The 17,527-nt window shown below is 35.4% G+C and overlaps 2 protein-coding genes across 15 annotated transcripts in view; one reads left to right on the top strand and one right to left on the bottom strand.

The window, feature by feature from the left end:
• The window catches only part of Pus7 (pseudouridine synthase 7), a 35,335-nt gene extending 31,205 nt beyond the window's left edge, over positions 1-4,130 (top strand). Inside the window, exon 18 of the mRNA XM_067096311.1 lies at positions 284-4,130. Coding sequence (XP_066952412.1) covers positions 284-544 — 261 coding nt within the window. The 3' untranslated portion in view covers positions 545-4,130. The remainder of the gene's footprint in view (positions 1-283) is intronic.
• The window catches only part of homer (protein), a 351,701-nt gene continuing 337,654 nt past the window's right edge, over positions 3,481-17,527 (bottom strand). For 7 of the 14 annotated variants that reach the window (XM_067096704.1, XM_067096692.1, XM_067096694.1 and 4 more), the window contains 4 exons: positions 17,041-17,209; positions 11,957-12,141; positions 11,492-11,649; positions 3,481-11,361 (listed from right to left, as the gene is read on the bottom strand). In XM_067096704.1, the coding sequence (XP_066952805.1) occupies positions 11,176-11,361; positions 11,492-11,649; positions 11,957-12,141; positions 17,041-17,209 (698 nt within the window). In that variant the 3' untranslated portion in view covers positions 3,481-11,175. The remainder of the gene's footprint in view (positions 11,362-11,491; positions 11,650-11,956; positions 12,142-17,040; positions 17,210-17,527) is intronic. The other 7 variants (XM_067096695.1, XM_067096697.1, XM_067096705.1 and 4 more) reach the window with 1 other exon arrangement.

The following is a 17,527-nucleotide window of genomic DNA, read 5'->3' as shown; positions in this document are numbered from 1 at the left end:
TACTGCAGTGGGCTCCTTTTCCTTTGGAATATTTTCGTCTGGGAAATATTGTGACAAATAAAATGGGTCTGTATGATATGAAAAAAATCAGTTGATAAAAATTATGTTTTTTGGACATTTCAACTTTGTGTAGGGTGCATCTATTAGTAACTGTACCTTGACTGGATATACATAAAGTATTTTTATTCTCTTTCAAATATAATAGTATATTATAGCATATTCTTTTTGTGTCTCATGTACATGCCTCATGCCTCTCTCTCTAGAGTTTTTCTCATTTCTTTAGTTTCAGGCAACACTAAACACAGTGAATCAATCATCTGAATCAAATGCAGAATCGAGGACTATGCTTGAAGGAAGTTATTTTGGACACAAGAGTCATAGTGGTAGAAAAGATGAAAATAAACAACATAGTAAGCCAAAGTTTCATCATGGTCAGAAAAAACATAAATTTAGTGGACGTGGTAGAGGAGAAAAGAGGCCATGGAAGGGATCCCATGGTAAAGGTGGGAAGAGAGGAAAATTTTCGGGTAATTTCAATTCTTAGAGGTCTTTAACTAGTATGATATTAAAGGCTGTGTTTAATTGTTTGTTACAGTTTATTTTTATAGTTTTATGCAGTTGTTAATCTCTACATACTGTAGAGAGTAATTCTGTTTAAATGCCAGTAATTTTAATGAATTAGAACTCTTTAGTGTCATGAATTTTGCAAAGTGAAGCAATGTTTACCATTAGAGATTTTGCAGTACTTCTTGAGAGCAAACTTACCATCACACAAACCTTTCAGTGTATTATAAACTTGATAACATTTTAATAAATTATACTCTTACCTGTTATATAATTTTTGGACAGTACCATGGCAACTGCATCTTCTGGAATAAATGTTGAACCCCATTTTTGTATGACACAAGTCCTAAAGCTGAATGGCCAACTTGGTAAATATGAAGTATGGTAGAAGTTACTTATTAGGTTCATACTAGTTTGGCATAACAGTTCCACTTAGCTATATATTTGGGAACTATTTTGGATAATAGTAAGAAAATTTTTTGCTAATTGAGAGTTATTTTGACAAAATATGTAGAGGTATACAGCTTGAAGATGACACCGAAATACCAAATTGTTCCTACACCTATACAAACCTTCAGTCTTTACATGTGGATTTACTTCCAGAACAAGCTGGAACCAGCCATTTACTTAAAACAAGGTGGTTATTGGTAGTTGGCTACCAGTGGTAGGGGATAAAGTGCTGCCATCCACTCAGTATGCATTCACTTTACCTTTCGGCCACAGTCTGAGACAGACATGTAGCTACTCATAAATGGAGTTATCCAGCACATTGCTTATGTTGGCTGTGTAGACCAGCATTGTATAGGAAAATTATTGCTGTCTAGAAGAACTCTAATTTGTCACTTAATGAATTTATAGAACACACCCTCAAAATCTGGATGGGTAGACATCTTTTTTCCTCACCTTCTTGGTGAGAGAATGCTGTTGAAATTGCATGGCTTCACTATAGAATATTCTATATTGATGCTTTGTGGTGAGCAAGAGAGCTCTTGAACCAAAGAATGGTGTTTGTGGCAGTAATATAATTGGGCAACCTTTTACAGGTTCTCTTTGCATTTGCACTATTCGGGGTTTGTGTCAGCACACTTCAGGAGTCCTGGAGGACAAACCAGGCTCTGCTTGAGGGTCTGAATGATTACTTTCATACAGATCGTCATGATACCCAGCATTACCGTAATATAGTGACTTTTTATATGCAAATGTTCTGTCTCCACTTTCATAATCTGTGGATCATACATGCATCAAGCAAAAAGGTAGTGCTAACTCTTCTCAGCATACCTCAGCAGAGTTATGAACAGGGGAAAAGAGTCCTGGACCCTCATTGTTGTCTTGGATGGAAACAGGGAGACACTGATTCTCGAACACAGTCATAGAACCCAGTGCCAACCCCCAAGGAAGGAAGCAGCTGACTTGAAGTCTGACCAAATTTCTTGTAAGAGGCCTTCTGAGATGACCACCTCCTCTTCCATGGAAGGAAGAAGAGGCAGTAGAAGATGAGGTGGAGGAAGAATGCATTCATGTTTTGCCACCTTAGTCTGTCCACAAATATTCCTCTCCTTGGCTACAGCAAAAGTTTTGTCAGATCAGTACTCATGGAGGCTAGAGAACACGAACATGCATAACCTCCTGCACCTGGACATTTCCTCTGAGTCTTGTAGGGAGCCAGAACTGGAGCTTGCAGAAGGGTTTTGGGATTCCATGATACCCACAACACACAAACCTGTACACTAAAACACAGAAGAGAAAACAGTGGTATAGAAAAAAGACCAGCTTTAGGGAGGAGAGAAAGAGCAAGACGTCCTCACTCAAAGACGGTAGAAGAATAACTGGGGCGTCACGAGATCTAGCTTGGGTCATTGGTGTCACCCACCTCGTTCGTGACAGGTGCCAGAGGCCACCAATTCCTTGTATATACAATTATATTGTTTTATTTTTACTGGTTTCCAGCTGGCGCCAGAAGATTTAACCTAATGTTAAGACCCAGGTTTGTTCTGTGTATGAACAAATGAAAGATTTTTCAACTTGATGTTCATTAAAGAGTACAGCAAGACACCTAAATTTGACTGTGACCAAAGAAAAAGTGCTGGCTTACCCCAGGTTTCTCCTCAGTCATCTGCTTGTCTCCAACTAACCTCCTTGTTAAAAGTTTCAGCCTCTGTTTCCATCTTGCATTGTGGTATACTCCTACAAAAAAGGCAATAGTTTCTTTCTGAAGGAACAAAAAAGGATCCATTTATGATCCTTCATTCTGATTAAGTATTGAATACACTGTTTTCTTGATACCTATATACAAATATTGTCTGGACCTTGTTTCCCAACAAGTCTAGTATATTCTGCTTTCATGGTACCCATATTATTACTTGACTTGCCCATCTCTAGGTATGTAAATATAGAGCATAACCTTTTCCTTTTTTGCATGGTGCTTTGTGGTCACTTTTTTTGTAAAGACTGCTGTTAATATTTACTACCAGCCAAAATACCAAATTTTAAGAAATAATTTGTATTTTTCCTAAGTATATAACCTGAACCTTTCATATCTAGAGTACCTTTCGTGCATGTGCTGGGAAGGATATGCCCCTTCACTTGACTTTCCACTGGACCTTGGTCGCAGGATATGCACTACTGGTAGAAGAAGCAGGGAGGCAGAGGAGGGTTTCTTCTCATGTGAAAGGTTCAAGCGTGTTCGCCTAGGAAAAATACAAATTACTTTAAAAATCTGTATCTGTTCACATGAAGGCAAAAACGATCACCTTGCATATCTGGAGAGTAACTAATGACGAGGGAGGTACTGCCAGAAAAGAAGGCGAGTGTCCTTGTGTGTCTGGAAGGTGCCATACAAAACTGAGAAGAGGTAAGGTGTGCTTCTCTGACAATCCCTTAGAAGTAGTTGGTTAGAGGTTTTAATAAAATAAAGTATTCTATAACTGTAGATAAGATTTTATTTTTTCTCTTATTCAGGGCTAACACTTTTTACAGCTTTGTACAGCGAACACACTTAGTGGGTTGGCAGATGCAAGTTAATTCCTTACAAGTAATAACTGATCCTAGCTACCTTTCCATTATTGGTTTATATATGAAGTTTCATGGCTTGAGAGCTGAAACTATCAAATAATTAATAAACCCAGTAGCATTTGGATCCATGAGATTCAATGTCGCCTAATTTCTATTCGGCAACTCTTCTAGTGTTGCAAGTATCCTGAATATTGTGTAAAAACTAAATGATATGACAATGATCTTAGCATAACCTAATCATTAAATGATACCTCAATATCCCTTATGAGTGATTACCAAATTTAATTATCATAACCTTATCAATAACTTTAATACATAAAAATTTTAAGCCATAACAAAGATTACGCTATCATCACTTAAGATTATCAAGTAATCTACAGAAAGTAAGTTTCAGAGCATGCAGTTCTGCAGAAATTGATATGTACTGCACACAAGTGAAGGGAACCTGGTATACTGGAAGAGTGAAAATAACTCTTGAGCATTAATCAGATTGAAAAACTGTATTGCTATTTGTAAAGAAATTAAATATAAAACCATACTTTTTTCAATTAGTCCAACAAATAGAAAGACAATAACTTGCAACTGCCAACTCAAGAGCCCTAGGTGGTGAGTATTTAATAATAATAATCAGACACAAGGTACACACTAATTTGGGACACTTAATAAAGATGTGACCAAGTTTCTGAGAGCTCTGAACTAGAACTATGGGAGTTTTCATAGAGAAACAGGATTTGACACTAGCCACCTCCAAGGCTTCATCAGCCCTCCTTATTTACTTTACAATGGAACGCTGATGACCTAGATGTTCATATATTCATTTATATATATTTATATATTTATATATCAATATATTTATAAAAGAAAAAAATAAACTAATGGTGGCTCACAAGTAACACCTTAAAAAACCTAAGGAGACACTGTCTCATTATACTATAAATGCAATATTTATGACTGTCTTTCACATTTAAAAAAATCTTAAAGAAGAACCAAAGTAACCTGCCAAAAGATGAACATAGTTGCCTCATGTCAAAAATATCCCCAGAAGGTATCAGTAACACGGCACAATGATTGCTTGGCATCCTCTAAAAAAGCAAGGTATTAACAGTATCATCACATTAATAAAACATATAAAAAGTTTGAGCTTCTGAAAGCACATTATAAAGTATATATTTGCTGTCCCAGCTGAGGTAATGGCTCTGTTTGTAAGAAAACTTGTCATATAAGAGGCCCAGCACAAAAAAATGGCTCCATACAATGAAATTTGAATACCTAACCAGACTTAAATTTTCAACAATCAATTCTGGATTATAACATCAAAGTTATGAAACTATCTGAGAAAAGTAAATACAGTAACAGCTGGTGTAATAAGGGTTCACCTCCAAAATGTATATTTCTTAACTGTAACTTTTCCAGTCTTATACTATTTCTACATGGCATAAGCTGGCAATATAGAAATAATCACCCTGTATACAGAAATGTACAGATTTGTAAGAATCCTAAAACTATACAACTTCGAAAAAAGGTGTAAAACCCTACTGTAAACATATGAAAATACACGTATGTTAGATGCAATCGGATTTTTACGAGTTACTTAGTCCAAGTACTTAGCATACCTATGAAAATTCCGCTCAATCTTAAGTGAAATTTAAATAATTTGACTAAGTATTATGAGAGATATATTGCTAGAGTAACTGCATACTTTGATATGAACTGTATGCAGACAAAAAATAATTGGAACATTTTTCATCATAAAAATAATTTGATTATAAAATAAATAATGAAAATCTTTAAAAACATAAGCAATATAAGACATCTCTTTCAACAGTTATTTCACTTAGTAAAATTTCCTCAAAACTTAAGTATATGCTCCATCAATGTAGGACAATTATTTTTAACTGGTCAATTCAAAATGCATTTTCTCTGGAAGAGTTTCATATTCCTGATATCGATTTATCTCTTGCATAAGTAACTGCCACATTATTTTTTATCTCAATGCAGATAATGGTTGTGGCAGCCCTTAAAACATTTAAATCTTCAGCAGCTAACATAAAATTTTGTATTGCTTGGTTATCAGTTCATTGTCTATGGCCACGTATGCCACTTAAAATGAATAATATACATGTGAAAATAAAACTAATAATGCAAGTGCCATTACTTCACCAAGGTCAGCAATTTTGCATTTGGCTGAAAATAATGCTTTGGTGTAGCCTGATTAAGTCTGCAGGAACTGAACATCTAGTTTACTGTAGCACAAGTGGTTTATGTAAAACAACTCGAGTCACAAATTGACAATATCATGAGCTACCAAACAAGGAACACTATGTGACTTGTGAATTAGACAACCAGGAACTGATTGAGGGCCTGAAACACTAACAACTAAGCAGTTGATGAACACATGCAAAATACCCTTTAACATCTGATCCTGATTTCCTAAGAACACAAGGTTTCATACTGTACTGTTTAATACATTTAGAGATGTAATATCTTACGTAATATTAAAAATATCAAAACTGAATCCAGACATTGTAGTTCATGTCTTTTTGTGCTCTGCTGTGACTATTTTTCACTGTATGTAAGGAAAAAAATTACTCACATTCACACAAATTTCCAAGGAAAAGCAACACTTGCAAAACTTGTTGCGCAATGAGATTTTGACTGACGGCATCACGTAAGCGGAAGCCAAACAGCTCACTATGGAATGCTAACAGTAGTGAATTTTCTTTTGAATAAAAATCTTATATACTATCATAAGTACTACAATAACAAATGCAGAAGAATAGCTCTGACAATAGGATTGAAAATGTTCTTCTAAGCATGAGCAAAAGCTAATATAATGTTAGCAGCAAATAACTTTTACTAATATAGATTACAGAAGTACATTACATGCTGCATAATAAAAAAAAAATTATATTACAATTTCCAACAAATTTTTGAAGAAACATGGTTGCACACTGTCAACAGTCACACAACATTACGATCACAAGGATGAGGGAACACAGAGCTGTGTGGGTCAGTTAAAAATAACTAACACTGACGTAAGGCAAGTTTCACATTGATTATTGGGTGTAAATTAACTTTGTAGGGAAGGCTATGTAGAATAACTATATACTAGCTATGATGATTGATGTCAGAGCACCACTGTATTTAAGTGCAACTCAGCCATAGCATCAGCAGTTGACACTATCTTCCACTGATCCACATTCAACAAAATTTTATTTACATGACTTTTGAAACTGCCAATGGATACTGTGCTTTCATTATGATCTGGTAATTATACAAAGCCTTCAATTTTGTGTTGCAGTTAATCACTATTTGATTTTCAAAGTACTAAAAAATAAGCAGATTTTATGCACTTCTGCAAAGGATTGTGCAGGTCATGTTTCTATTTTGGAGGTATTTTTGTCTGAGTAAGTCATGAATACTGCAAAGGAAACATTTACATTATAAATCTACTGTAATGTACAATTACTTTGGCATACATGATAATTGCATGTCATAAATATTGTCAATAAATATTTTGATATTCATATAACTCAACTGTTTAAATGAATGCAAACTAGAGAGAAAAATCTCAAAAATAGCTAGGACACAAGAACATTACCAAATGGAGTTGTCTACTCAAACTGTTCCATAATCAAAATCGCACCAAAATGCCTGATACTGATCACAAGGAAGCACAATAGCCTGTAGCAGTTTAATTTTTTTTTTTTTTAAGTTCATGAGGCAATTTTTTTCTGAGGTACACATTACACTTGATTTACAAGACAAAATTCTTAACATAAGAAAATTATTACTGAATCAAACTTTAAAAATTACCAAGGACCAAAATTCTGGTCTAGCTTAGTGCTCTTATGAGCTATGTTGACTATAATCGAGCAGCACATTATTAAAATACATAAACACATCCATATTGAAAAGCATTCAAACAAATAACTGATAAAAATATTGTACATTTAGAAACCAGTAAATAACATAGATTTAGATCTGTAACTTTAAAGTGACATACTTAATCTGAAAAGTGAAGTGACACATTTAGCTTACATTATTATGACAGACTTGACCAGATTTACTGGTTAACAAGAAAGCTACTCAAAGCTCACAAAGAAAATAATATGTACAATATACAACAGACATTAACTCAACATTTGTACTGACAAAACAAACCCTTGTAAGTTAGTAGTAGAGCAGTATCCAAACAAAAATACTGTATACAGAATAAATAAATGAAAAAATTAATCTTGAAGGTTAGGTATGAAACTAATCTTCACATCCATAAAAATGTATTAAGTACATACAAATCTGACTTTTGCAAGCACTTAATAAAAGAAATGACTGGGGTTTCACAAAATGCATAATAAAACATAAATACACAACTTAAAACTAATCTATGAGAGTTCTTTGGGCCTCCAGCAGCTTCTTCTTAAGATACACGCTAACAAGAGACGACAAGGTAGTCGAGTGAGGACTGTGTGGGAATTGGGATGGGGAAGATAAGCAGCAATATGAAATGGGAGGGGAAGGAAGGCAGGACTGGGTCATGTGGGAGTGGTTTTCAGGTTTGCAACATATATAGAAAAATATGTTGAAATATGGGTAATGTAATTCTGTCATGCATTCTTGAAGATAAAATAGTGAAGAATTGCAGGAAATAAGAACTTAGACAAAATCAGCAATCTCTTAATTACCATAATCTAAATGATTAAGTAAAATTAATTTACTATTATTAAGTATCAGAGCTGATAAAGATGTGTATCCTCATGGATTTCTTGTTGGGATTAATATTCTCAACTCCACAAGGTACCAATAAGTAAAGAAGACAGGTGATAAGATCAGCATCATTTGAGCCTTCTAGAAAACCTACCTTCCTTATATACATAACATAAAAAAAGAAATTTAGTATTAATCAGAATCCCTACCTTCATCAAGTGACCTTGTGAAATAAGTTATAAATCATGCATGAAGCTTTAGAAAAATTCAAACTGAGTCCATTTACTTGTTCTCCTCATACCTCATAACTATAGAGCTACCCTTATTTATAGTCAGTTTCTGGTTTTCTTACAATGAAAAAAAAAGTAATAATAAGGTAAGAGCAGAAACCATAATAAAAATATATCATATGGCTGAAGCTATATCTTTCTGCAATGAAACAACACTTTAAGGTGTCTCTTGTAACTTTGCCACTCTTCTGTAACCTTACATGTTCAGAAGGGAATTTCCCAAAACTTTAATTGACTTGCTTCTTAAAGCACTCAGAATTTAAGTTTACATGAACTGAAATATGATTACAATCATATGTTTAATTTTCACGTAAAACTTCCATGCACATATGCAAAATTCTGGGAATATAGTGAATTCCTTATAATCTTCTTAGTTCCACCTGAGACAGAGAACATTTATCATATGTAAATTCAAGTAAATAAGCTGTATAAAAACTATCCATAATCTACGGGTCTTTTCATAAAAATGTTAAGAGATGAAATGGATTCACAAAGAGCAGTTACATCCACACCCACACACAAATTGCATTCTCTTGACAGTTACAAATCTTTTTGCAATATCATTATCAAAAACCAAAGTATGTATAATCTGACTTGTGCACCTTTTCTTTTGTGAAAATAAAAAATGTCTTAAAAGCTATGCATCCAACACCACTGTTTACATGACATGACCCGCTTCTTCTATAAGGAGACTTTATTTACTAAAATATACAGTCAACAGTAGTTTTATTTAATTACTTTTGAAGGAAGACCAGAAAGTCTCAGTGCTAATGGGGTCTAGCATCATAAAAAGAAATTCACATAATTGTGTTTAAAAATCTTAATACTGTACTGAACATGAATTCAATTGCTATTGTTGCATTCAACTGCCATTTGTTGCATTAAACTGAAGTGACTATGTGTGAATGGCAAATCCTACAAGGGTTGGAACTACAAATCACAAGTCTGATCCACATCAGTTCTAAAGAGATTATTATAGATGTAAAAACTCTACATTACAGGAATTAGGGACTGGAAGAAGGCAGGTATCATCATTTATAATCATCTGTAATACAGATCGTATAAAAATTAAAAATTACATGATTTATACTCAAACTACAGGGAAGAATTCTGTCCAAAGGCATACTTCAGTTTGACTGAGCCACAAACATCAGCCTGTTGGGGACTGTTTGACTGAACCACAAACATCAGCATTACTGACTGGATACACAGTTTGTGTTAATTTTGAGACAGTACACCTATACCTATCCCGTTTGCCTGAAATCTTGACTACTGAACATCTGTTTGAGAGTCCACTGTACAGTCTTTCTATTTAGGCAACAGTCATGACAATCTTTTTGAGCACTAAAAAATAAAAACTGATAAAACCTTGAATGTTCAAATCACTATTTTGAGGTAAATTTTTTATTAACTTTGTAATACAATATCTCTCTCCTCTAAAAGAAACATTGAACCTTCTGGTTTTAATATCCACAAGTCAAAAACAAGAAAGAGGGAAGACTTTCAGAAGGCTTAATGTAAAATAGGATTCTAGAATCTTTTCAATTGAACACTCAGTTTTAAGTAAAGCAATGATGCATAAAGGATAAAAGGAACTGACTGGTTATCAGTGGAAAAGGCAAACTGAAGGTTGAAATGCACCAGTGAAATTACACAATCAACTACACAGACTAGACACACACACAAGCTAAACAGAAGAAGGAACAAGGAATAATTCTCAAAGCTAACAATGATTAGAATGTACAGCATCAAACTAGCTCCTAAATTTAACTTCATCGGTCAAGAATTTGTTAGTGTTCTTATTTCTTTGTCAATGCATTTTTTCTTGATTACAGATCAATCTAGAATCTAGACTAAGATACACTGAATTAAATGTTTTTAGATGCATTTTAATGTAGTTAAATCTTATTCTAAATAATAATTAGAATTGAAAGAGTATAAGCAAACTGTTACTTTTAAGTAACTGTTAGAAAGTTAAGTTGAACAATATAACAAAGAGAAGCTGTAAATTTTCTTCAAAAATTTTATCTACCACAAATAAATTTAATCATGTTCTTGTTACCATTATTGACTGTATCAAGAAACAAAATTCTAAGATTACTTACAGGACTTTTACTGCACTTTAAATAGCATAGAGATTTAAAATATAATTTTATGGAAATCAAATTATTACTAAATTTACTCATTTCCTGGAACACTACTGTAGCAAATAACTGCAAGTACCTGAAATGTCTAGTTTTCTAGTAACTTTCAATTCTAACTGGCCAATGAGAATTGTTCCTTGCTCCTTCTCCTTTATGCTTCTCAAGCAAGACAAGAAAGACACTCCAGATCCTACCTTAGGCTCTGAATGATCATCTTTTCACGAACCAAGAAAATCAAGTAACAAGCAGCTGGGCTATAAGAATGGTAATGACTGGGTATGAAAGGTAATAAGTTAGGGTCACAGGGATAGAAAAAGTGTAGCGTGTTTCCAGGTCAGAAGCAGCCATAATCCCCGCGCTTACTACACATGCCAGACAGCCTGGAGACGAATAGTTTTTTTCTGGCCAGTACTGGAGTGTTGCTGCGGAGGGGGAGGCGGCCCCCGACCTGACCCCCCTCAGGTGGTAAGTAGGTGGTTCAATTCATGATGAAGAGTTAATAAATCTTTTATACGTTCACCTAGCTGCATATTCACACTTTCAACTACACCACGCTGACTATCTTGAGTGGCCATAGCAATATCTAACTGGGACTGAGCACGAGATATTTCCATTCTTAATTGTTCATTCTCTTCATTTAAATGCTGAAAAAAAGTAAAGTACTTTAATTTCTTATCTTCAAGAAACAACAGACAGACATTGCACTATGTAATTAAAAAAAGTAATTTTCCACATTCTGCTTGAACTAACAACAGATTCAAGAAATATAATAACCTGTATTTTATCTCTTTGATCCTCAGCTCGAGCTCGCTGCAACTGCTTTTCAAGGTCATCAATTGTTGCTTCTCTTGACCTTAATTCATCCTCCATGCTTTCTAAACGCGCTCGTAGAGATCCTACTTCTTTGACTAACTCATCAGAATCACCCCCACCTATTGAAAAGTAATTTACAACATAAAGTCATTACATAATTTTAAGTGTTTACTACCACACATTCATGCAATGCGATAATGTATATTTAGAACAAATACATTAATTAAGCTTAAAGTCTGCTAGAAGTATGATTATATTATTTACAGACAGCCTTTCATTTTTATTCCACATTCTTAGTCAATTCACTCTTATCTGACATTCCTAATCAAAAACTACTTGTCAGGCCAAGCTACCATTGCTCATCTTCTCATAAAACTGACAAGTTTATGCTCTTCATAATACTGTACAGTAAAAAGCATTAATTACCTCTTCCTCCTGCTTCAAATTCATGAATTCGTGTTTTCATTCTACTATTTTCTTCTTTGTATGTTTGGAGTTGTTTTTTCCATTCTTCTACATTGGCTGTTGATTCTTGAAGTGCTGACGTCAATCTGGCATTTGTTGTTTTTAAGGAATTTAACTCAATTTCCCATTTTTTAGCATTAGCCGAGCTGTTTGAGAAATGAAGTATGAAAAATGTCAGAGGTAGAATTTTGAAAATTAAGTTTTATCTAAAATTTTTCAAAAGATATTGCTAAAATGAACTTATTAACTGTTGGCTGATGTTGCAATGAATGTTTTGCAATTCTCCCTACCAAACTGGAAACACCAAATTCCTTATGAAACCTTGCAATGATCACCACAGATCTGAATTAAGAATAATTTTAATGTTCTATTTACTGTATCTGGTACTTCATGCAAGACACATAATATAATCATCACCTACAGTTTTATGTTGTTGGAATTTCTCAGTAAACTACAAACCCACAGGGTTCTTTATTAACAGAAATGACTAGAACGATCATGTCAGCAGAGGCAAGGTTGATTTACTAGTTATGGATTCAATCAAACTCACACTTGAATTTTTACAAATTAGGGCATACTTATAAATGCCATAAAAAGTCTTAGTGATCATCTTACACAGTTTCAATAATGTTGTATTGGTGGCTCCATATAATTTTAGTGATGTACTACTGGATCTATGCCTATCTACTACAGCAACTGTGAGTAACTGCATAAACTACTACCAAGACAATAAAAAAGGGCATGCTTAAGTTGAAACTTCAGATCTGAAAGTTAGTACCCCTAAATAACATTAATATTTTTATGTCAACTTTTCTCTTCATTGATTAAAAAAAAAATAGGGTGAGTTTAAAAAAAATAAGGTGAGTTTCCTTCAATCTCTTTTGTACCCTTTGGCCACAAAGAAAATTTATGTATACAGAGAAAAATGAAATCCAATGCTATTACTGGCATAATTGTGTTGTGGGGAAAAAGTACTCCTTGTGTTACAACCAACAAACTTGCACCACTTCCCTTGGCACAGGTGAGTTGTACAAGTCCCTGAATAGAACCCTAGGCTTGTCAATGTTCATATCAAGAAGGTTGCTGTGAACTACTCTTTTGGGGCCAGAGTGGATTCCTGAAAATGTTGATATTTATCGACCACTCTGCAGGAAGAATTTGGAACCTCCTGATCAATGCATCTGCAACCAGTCTGGATCCCATGAACAAACCCGGGCATGAGATTCATTTCATATTTCTTTACCCACACAAAGATTTCTATGGTCAACCAACACACAATCTCTGGTTCTTCAAGGAAGCAATGGAAGTCATGTTGTCCTACATGACTATGAAAATTTGTCGTTCCACCTGTCACATAAAATTGGAGGCTTAGAAATGACCCTGATAAGAAGCTGTAAGGAGATAGGCACTACAACACTGTGTCAATTCTGATAACATCAGAATTCCCAGATCTGGGAAAACCACCAGAATTCCCTAACAGATGGTCTCCATGCTACCACCACTGAAGCTTCAGCAACATGGATGTCATTCAACTACTATACTCTCTGGCATCAATGCTACCTCCAAGAATTGGTAAGCTGAAGCTGGAGGGAACGAATCCTAAAATGGCTTTTGGGAGGCTTGTCCAGGGAGCGCAGAGTCTCTATCAAAACTTAACTTGCCAGGCTTTTGATGTTGACCCTGTAGGGGTGCAGTGCCATCAGTGCACCTCAAGAGTTGCACTGTAGGCATTACTTCTGGTTCTTTGCAGTCTCCCTTCAGCCCCTAACTGCAGCCCTTTCATTCCTTTTACTGTACCATTATTCATATTCTCTTTCTTCGATCTTACTTTCCACCCTCTCTTAACAACTGATTCATAGTGCAACTGCAAGGTTTTCCTTCTATTATATCTTTAAAATCTTTCTGCTCTCAATTTCCCTTTCAGTGCTGAATAACCTTATAGGTCCCAGCTCTTGGCCCTTAGTCTAAATTTTATATGCCATTCCTTTTGATGTTGAACAAGGACTATGCAGACTTGAATGGTAAAGCAAATCTCAGAAGTCTGTTCTCAGAGGGCAAACAAATTTCCTTCCATCATCTATTACCATCTCCAAGCTACCTCCATGAAAGAGATCACGTTGAACAGGGCTCCCATAGTTCATTTATAGTCTCAAGGACCAACATGGGACTGAAGAGCATGACTGGGTGATATTCTAGAGCCTTTCTCTAGAAAGGCCTTAACCATAAGTCACTGGGTGTAACATCAGAGACAAATTCATACCGTGTGAACCACAGGTGCCACCAAACAGCCTAAAGCATGGGGCATGCAACTGCAGGCTTACAATCTCTTACCCATAATTCTAAAAACTGAAAAGCTCTAAAAACCATATTTTCTGGAGAAAAGAGAATCACTTGCAAAAGTTAAACAGTACAACTATATTTATAATAACGATGATTTAAATAAAGGGTGTTTTGCTTGCTCTATCCAATTACAGTACAGTATACTGTATGTATTATCATCATATTTTTATTGTATTACAGAATATAAACATTGTCATTATATGCCATTTTGCATTTGATATTGTTTACATTCTTAAAATCTCGACTGAGAACTACGGACATCATTGCCATTAGTTGCTAGAAATATAATTCGGATATATTTTTTCTTGTAAATTAACAAAGCTGGGTTTAAAACATGCACATTATTTGATTGTATAAGCAGTAAGTGTGATTTCGCCAGTTCTGGACATCACTTTTCACCTGCCATTATTCGTTTTATTCAACCTCGGCCATAACCTGCAGTAATTTACCGGTATTCTTCCTTAAGCTCTCCATTGCATGATGGATAAATAAAAAGTATTTTATTTTTACTTGTGGAAGCCACCACCAAGAATCAGCAAGTTTGAACAATTAGACTACTTGATAGTTATGGTAAATGATGTTAGCAATCAGCTGTTTCTCAATTCAGTTGTTTAAGTCGGTACAGGTTTACAGTCACTTCATCTAGAATTCTAAAGGCAGATTTTTGGTGGAGGATGAACTGTCATAAGTACTGTGGTTGATGATGAAATGTAAGAGAGAGAGAGAGAGAGAGAGAGAGAGAGAGAGAGAGAGAGAGAGAGAGAGAGAGAGAGAGAGAGAGAGAGAGAGAGAGAGAGACTACTGGCCTGGTTAGGCTGTTACACCGACAGATATCCATTTGCAAAAGTTGAATAATAGTTGTATTGAGAATAATATTAATTTTAATAAAACTGCTGCTTTCCTGTATCTAATCATATTGTATGTATTACAGTAAACCCCTGGTATTCGCAGGGGATAGGTACCAAACCCTCGGTTAATAGCTAAAATCCATGAATACCCCCTTAAAAATGCTTATGACTGCATATTTAACCAGGCCAGACACCAAAGATTACCTGTAAAAACATTTATAACTGCCTATTTAATGGCTCAAACAACAAATGTATACCTTAAAACTATCATCCTACACCAAAGACACCTTAAAATATCATACTAAAACACTTTAATATCATTTCAAAGTCATCTTACACTACCCTTAAAAATATACAGCTAAGTGGGAAAGTTAAACTATGCAACAGTCTTGAATGGTGGTACTGTACTCCCTGTACCCCAAAAACAAATTGTCGGCAAAGTAGAGGATAAGGAGGATCTGGTGGTGGAATTATGCCACTTGTGGGTGGTACAGTATGCCTATGACAAGTCCATCTTTGCCATCTTCAAGGACATGCTACAACGCAAGGTCAAGGGAACTCACACCTTGACCTCGCATTGTAGCATGTCCTCGAAGATGGCAGAGATGGACTTGTCGTTGCCATACTGTACCACCCATAAGTGACAATTACATCACCTGATCTTCCTCAAGAATGTTTGATGTTGAAAATGCCTCAACTCTGGACCAACTTATATGAAAGAGGTCAAATCTTGAGGACTGTGAAGATCGTCATTAGATTCCTAATCGGAATCCTCCTAAATATAACTACCTTGAGATGAGCTGAACCTTGTCTGCTTGAAGAAGTACTGGGAGTGCAAGTAATGCTGAAATGTTGGAAAGGCCTGATGGTGAGGTCCTACACAGTGACTGACAATGATCATCAGATGCTGATGGGGCTGGACAGACAACAGGTAAGAGTGAACACCTCTTACAGGAAAGGGAAGAAGAGTCACAGGCAGATAAAGTCAAGAATTTGACCAGAAGCTGAGGGTCTGGGTAGGAACTCCTGACATACAAGGCACACTGAGCAAATTCAACCAATGTCTGGCTATAACTATTTCTATGCAGCCACCTAAACAACTGAAAAAAATGTACTTGTAGACAAGCACCGAAGTCTGCATTTACATAATCCTCTGATATATCAGTAATGATACAACTGGGGAAGCAAAATCAAAAGCTTAGACAAACCAATCAGAAAAGGAAAAGCTGATCAGGAGGGCACTAATGGAATATTCTGTCCAAGAGTCAAAAGGAGCATGGAGTAAAAACCATGTATGCATGGTGAGCATGCTTACTCCCTGCCAGCAGGCAATTATTATTAACAATGGCAGTAACACAAGATGGGGAGCCTACATCCATCTTTTTTCATCAGTTTTTTTTTTTTATCTGATATTTGGTAAAGATGCTGAGGATTCTGACAAAATTTCCATAATTGACTTGTTACCAAACCTAAACAGACCAGACTTATGTTGAAGTAAAACTCAAAAAGTAATTGATAAAATTATGGTGGATAAAATGAAATGATGAGTGACATAAAAGAAACACTATAAACAACTATAAAATGGTGTTCCTGGGAGGAGCAACAAAGTTGACTCAACATCAGTGGCACAGAATGTGAGGCTGATTTGGGCATTGTTCCAAAAACTGGTTATGTGCACTAGGGACCTTTCAATCTTGACCAATACAAAAAGATGTTAATGAGTATGTACAGTACTTGCCCCCAAACATAAGGAAATATATGATAAAATAGGGTTGTTATAAAAACAAACTGAATTGTTCTTCAGCTATCAAAATGGTTAATTAGAATAGTTCTTAAATCCAATACAGTGAGACTTACCTTTGGGCCAGAGCTAATTTCAATCTGTCATTTTCATACTTGAGCTGCATTTGAGTGTCGACATTAGCACCACCACCGACGCCTTTATCACCCCCGCCTCCGCCTCCTCCTGCACCCGCTCCTCCTCCTCCTTGTTTGTGCTTCGGACTCTCTCCTGCGGGTTGGAGTCCTGTATGGTAAGATGATTGTGTTAACAAAGAATCCTACCTGCCTAAAAGCTATCCCCTGTAACGACCTTCTGACTTGAGTATTTTCTGTTTTTCCTCCAGTACTGTACTGCCTTTATCTTGTGCTTTCATCAATAGGATTTAAAACTGTTTACTGCTGCCCACTATAAAACACCACCACATCTAACAAAAACCATATTCTACATTCTAACAGTCCTACTGACAGTCGGACAACCACTTCATTTCTCTACAAGACAACATTCTTTGCTGCTTTTTACGGGTGTTACTTCTTTTACTTAATTCCCCAAAACTAAGCATGC

This window comes from Macrobrachium rosenbergii, chromosome 53, assembly GCF_040412425.1.
Source record: "Macrobrachium rosenbergii isolate ZJJX-2024 chromosome 53, ASM4041242v1, whole genome shotgun sequence".
Taxonomy (NCBI): domain Eukaryota; kingdom Metazoa; phylum Arthropoda; class Malacostraca; order Decapoda; family Palaemonidae; genus Macrobrachium; species Macrobrachium rosenbergii.
The sequence above is the reverse complement of the archived record's forward strand: the minus strand, read 5'-3'. Positions and strand labels throughout refer to the sequence as shown.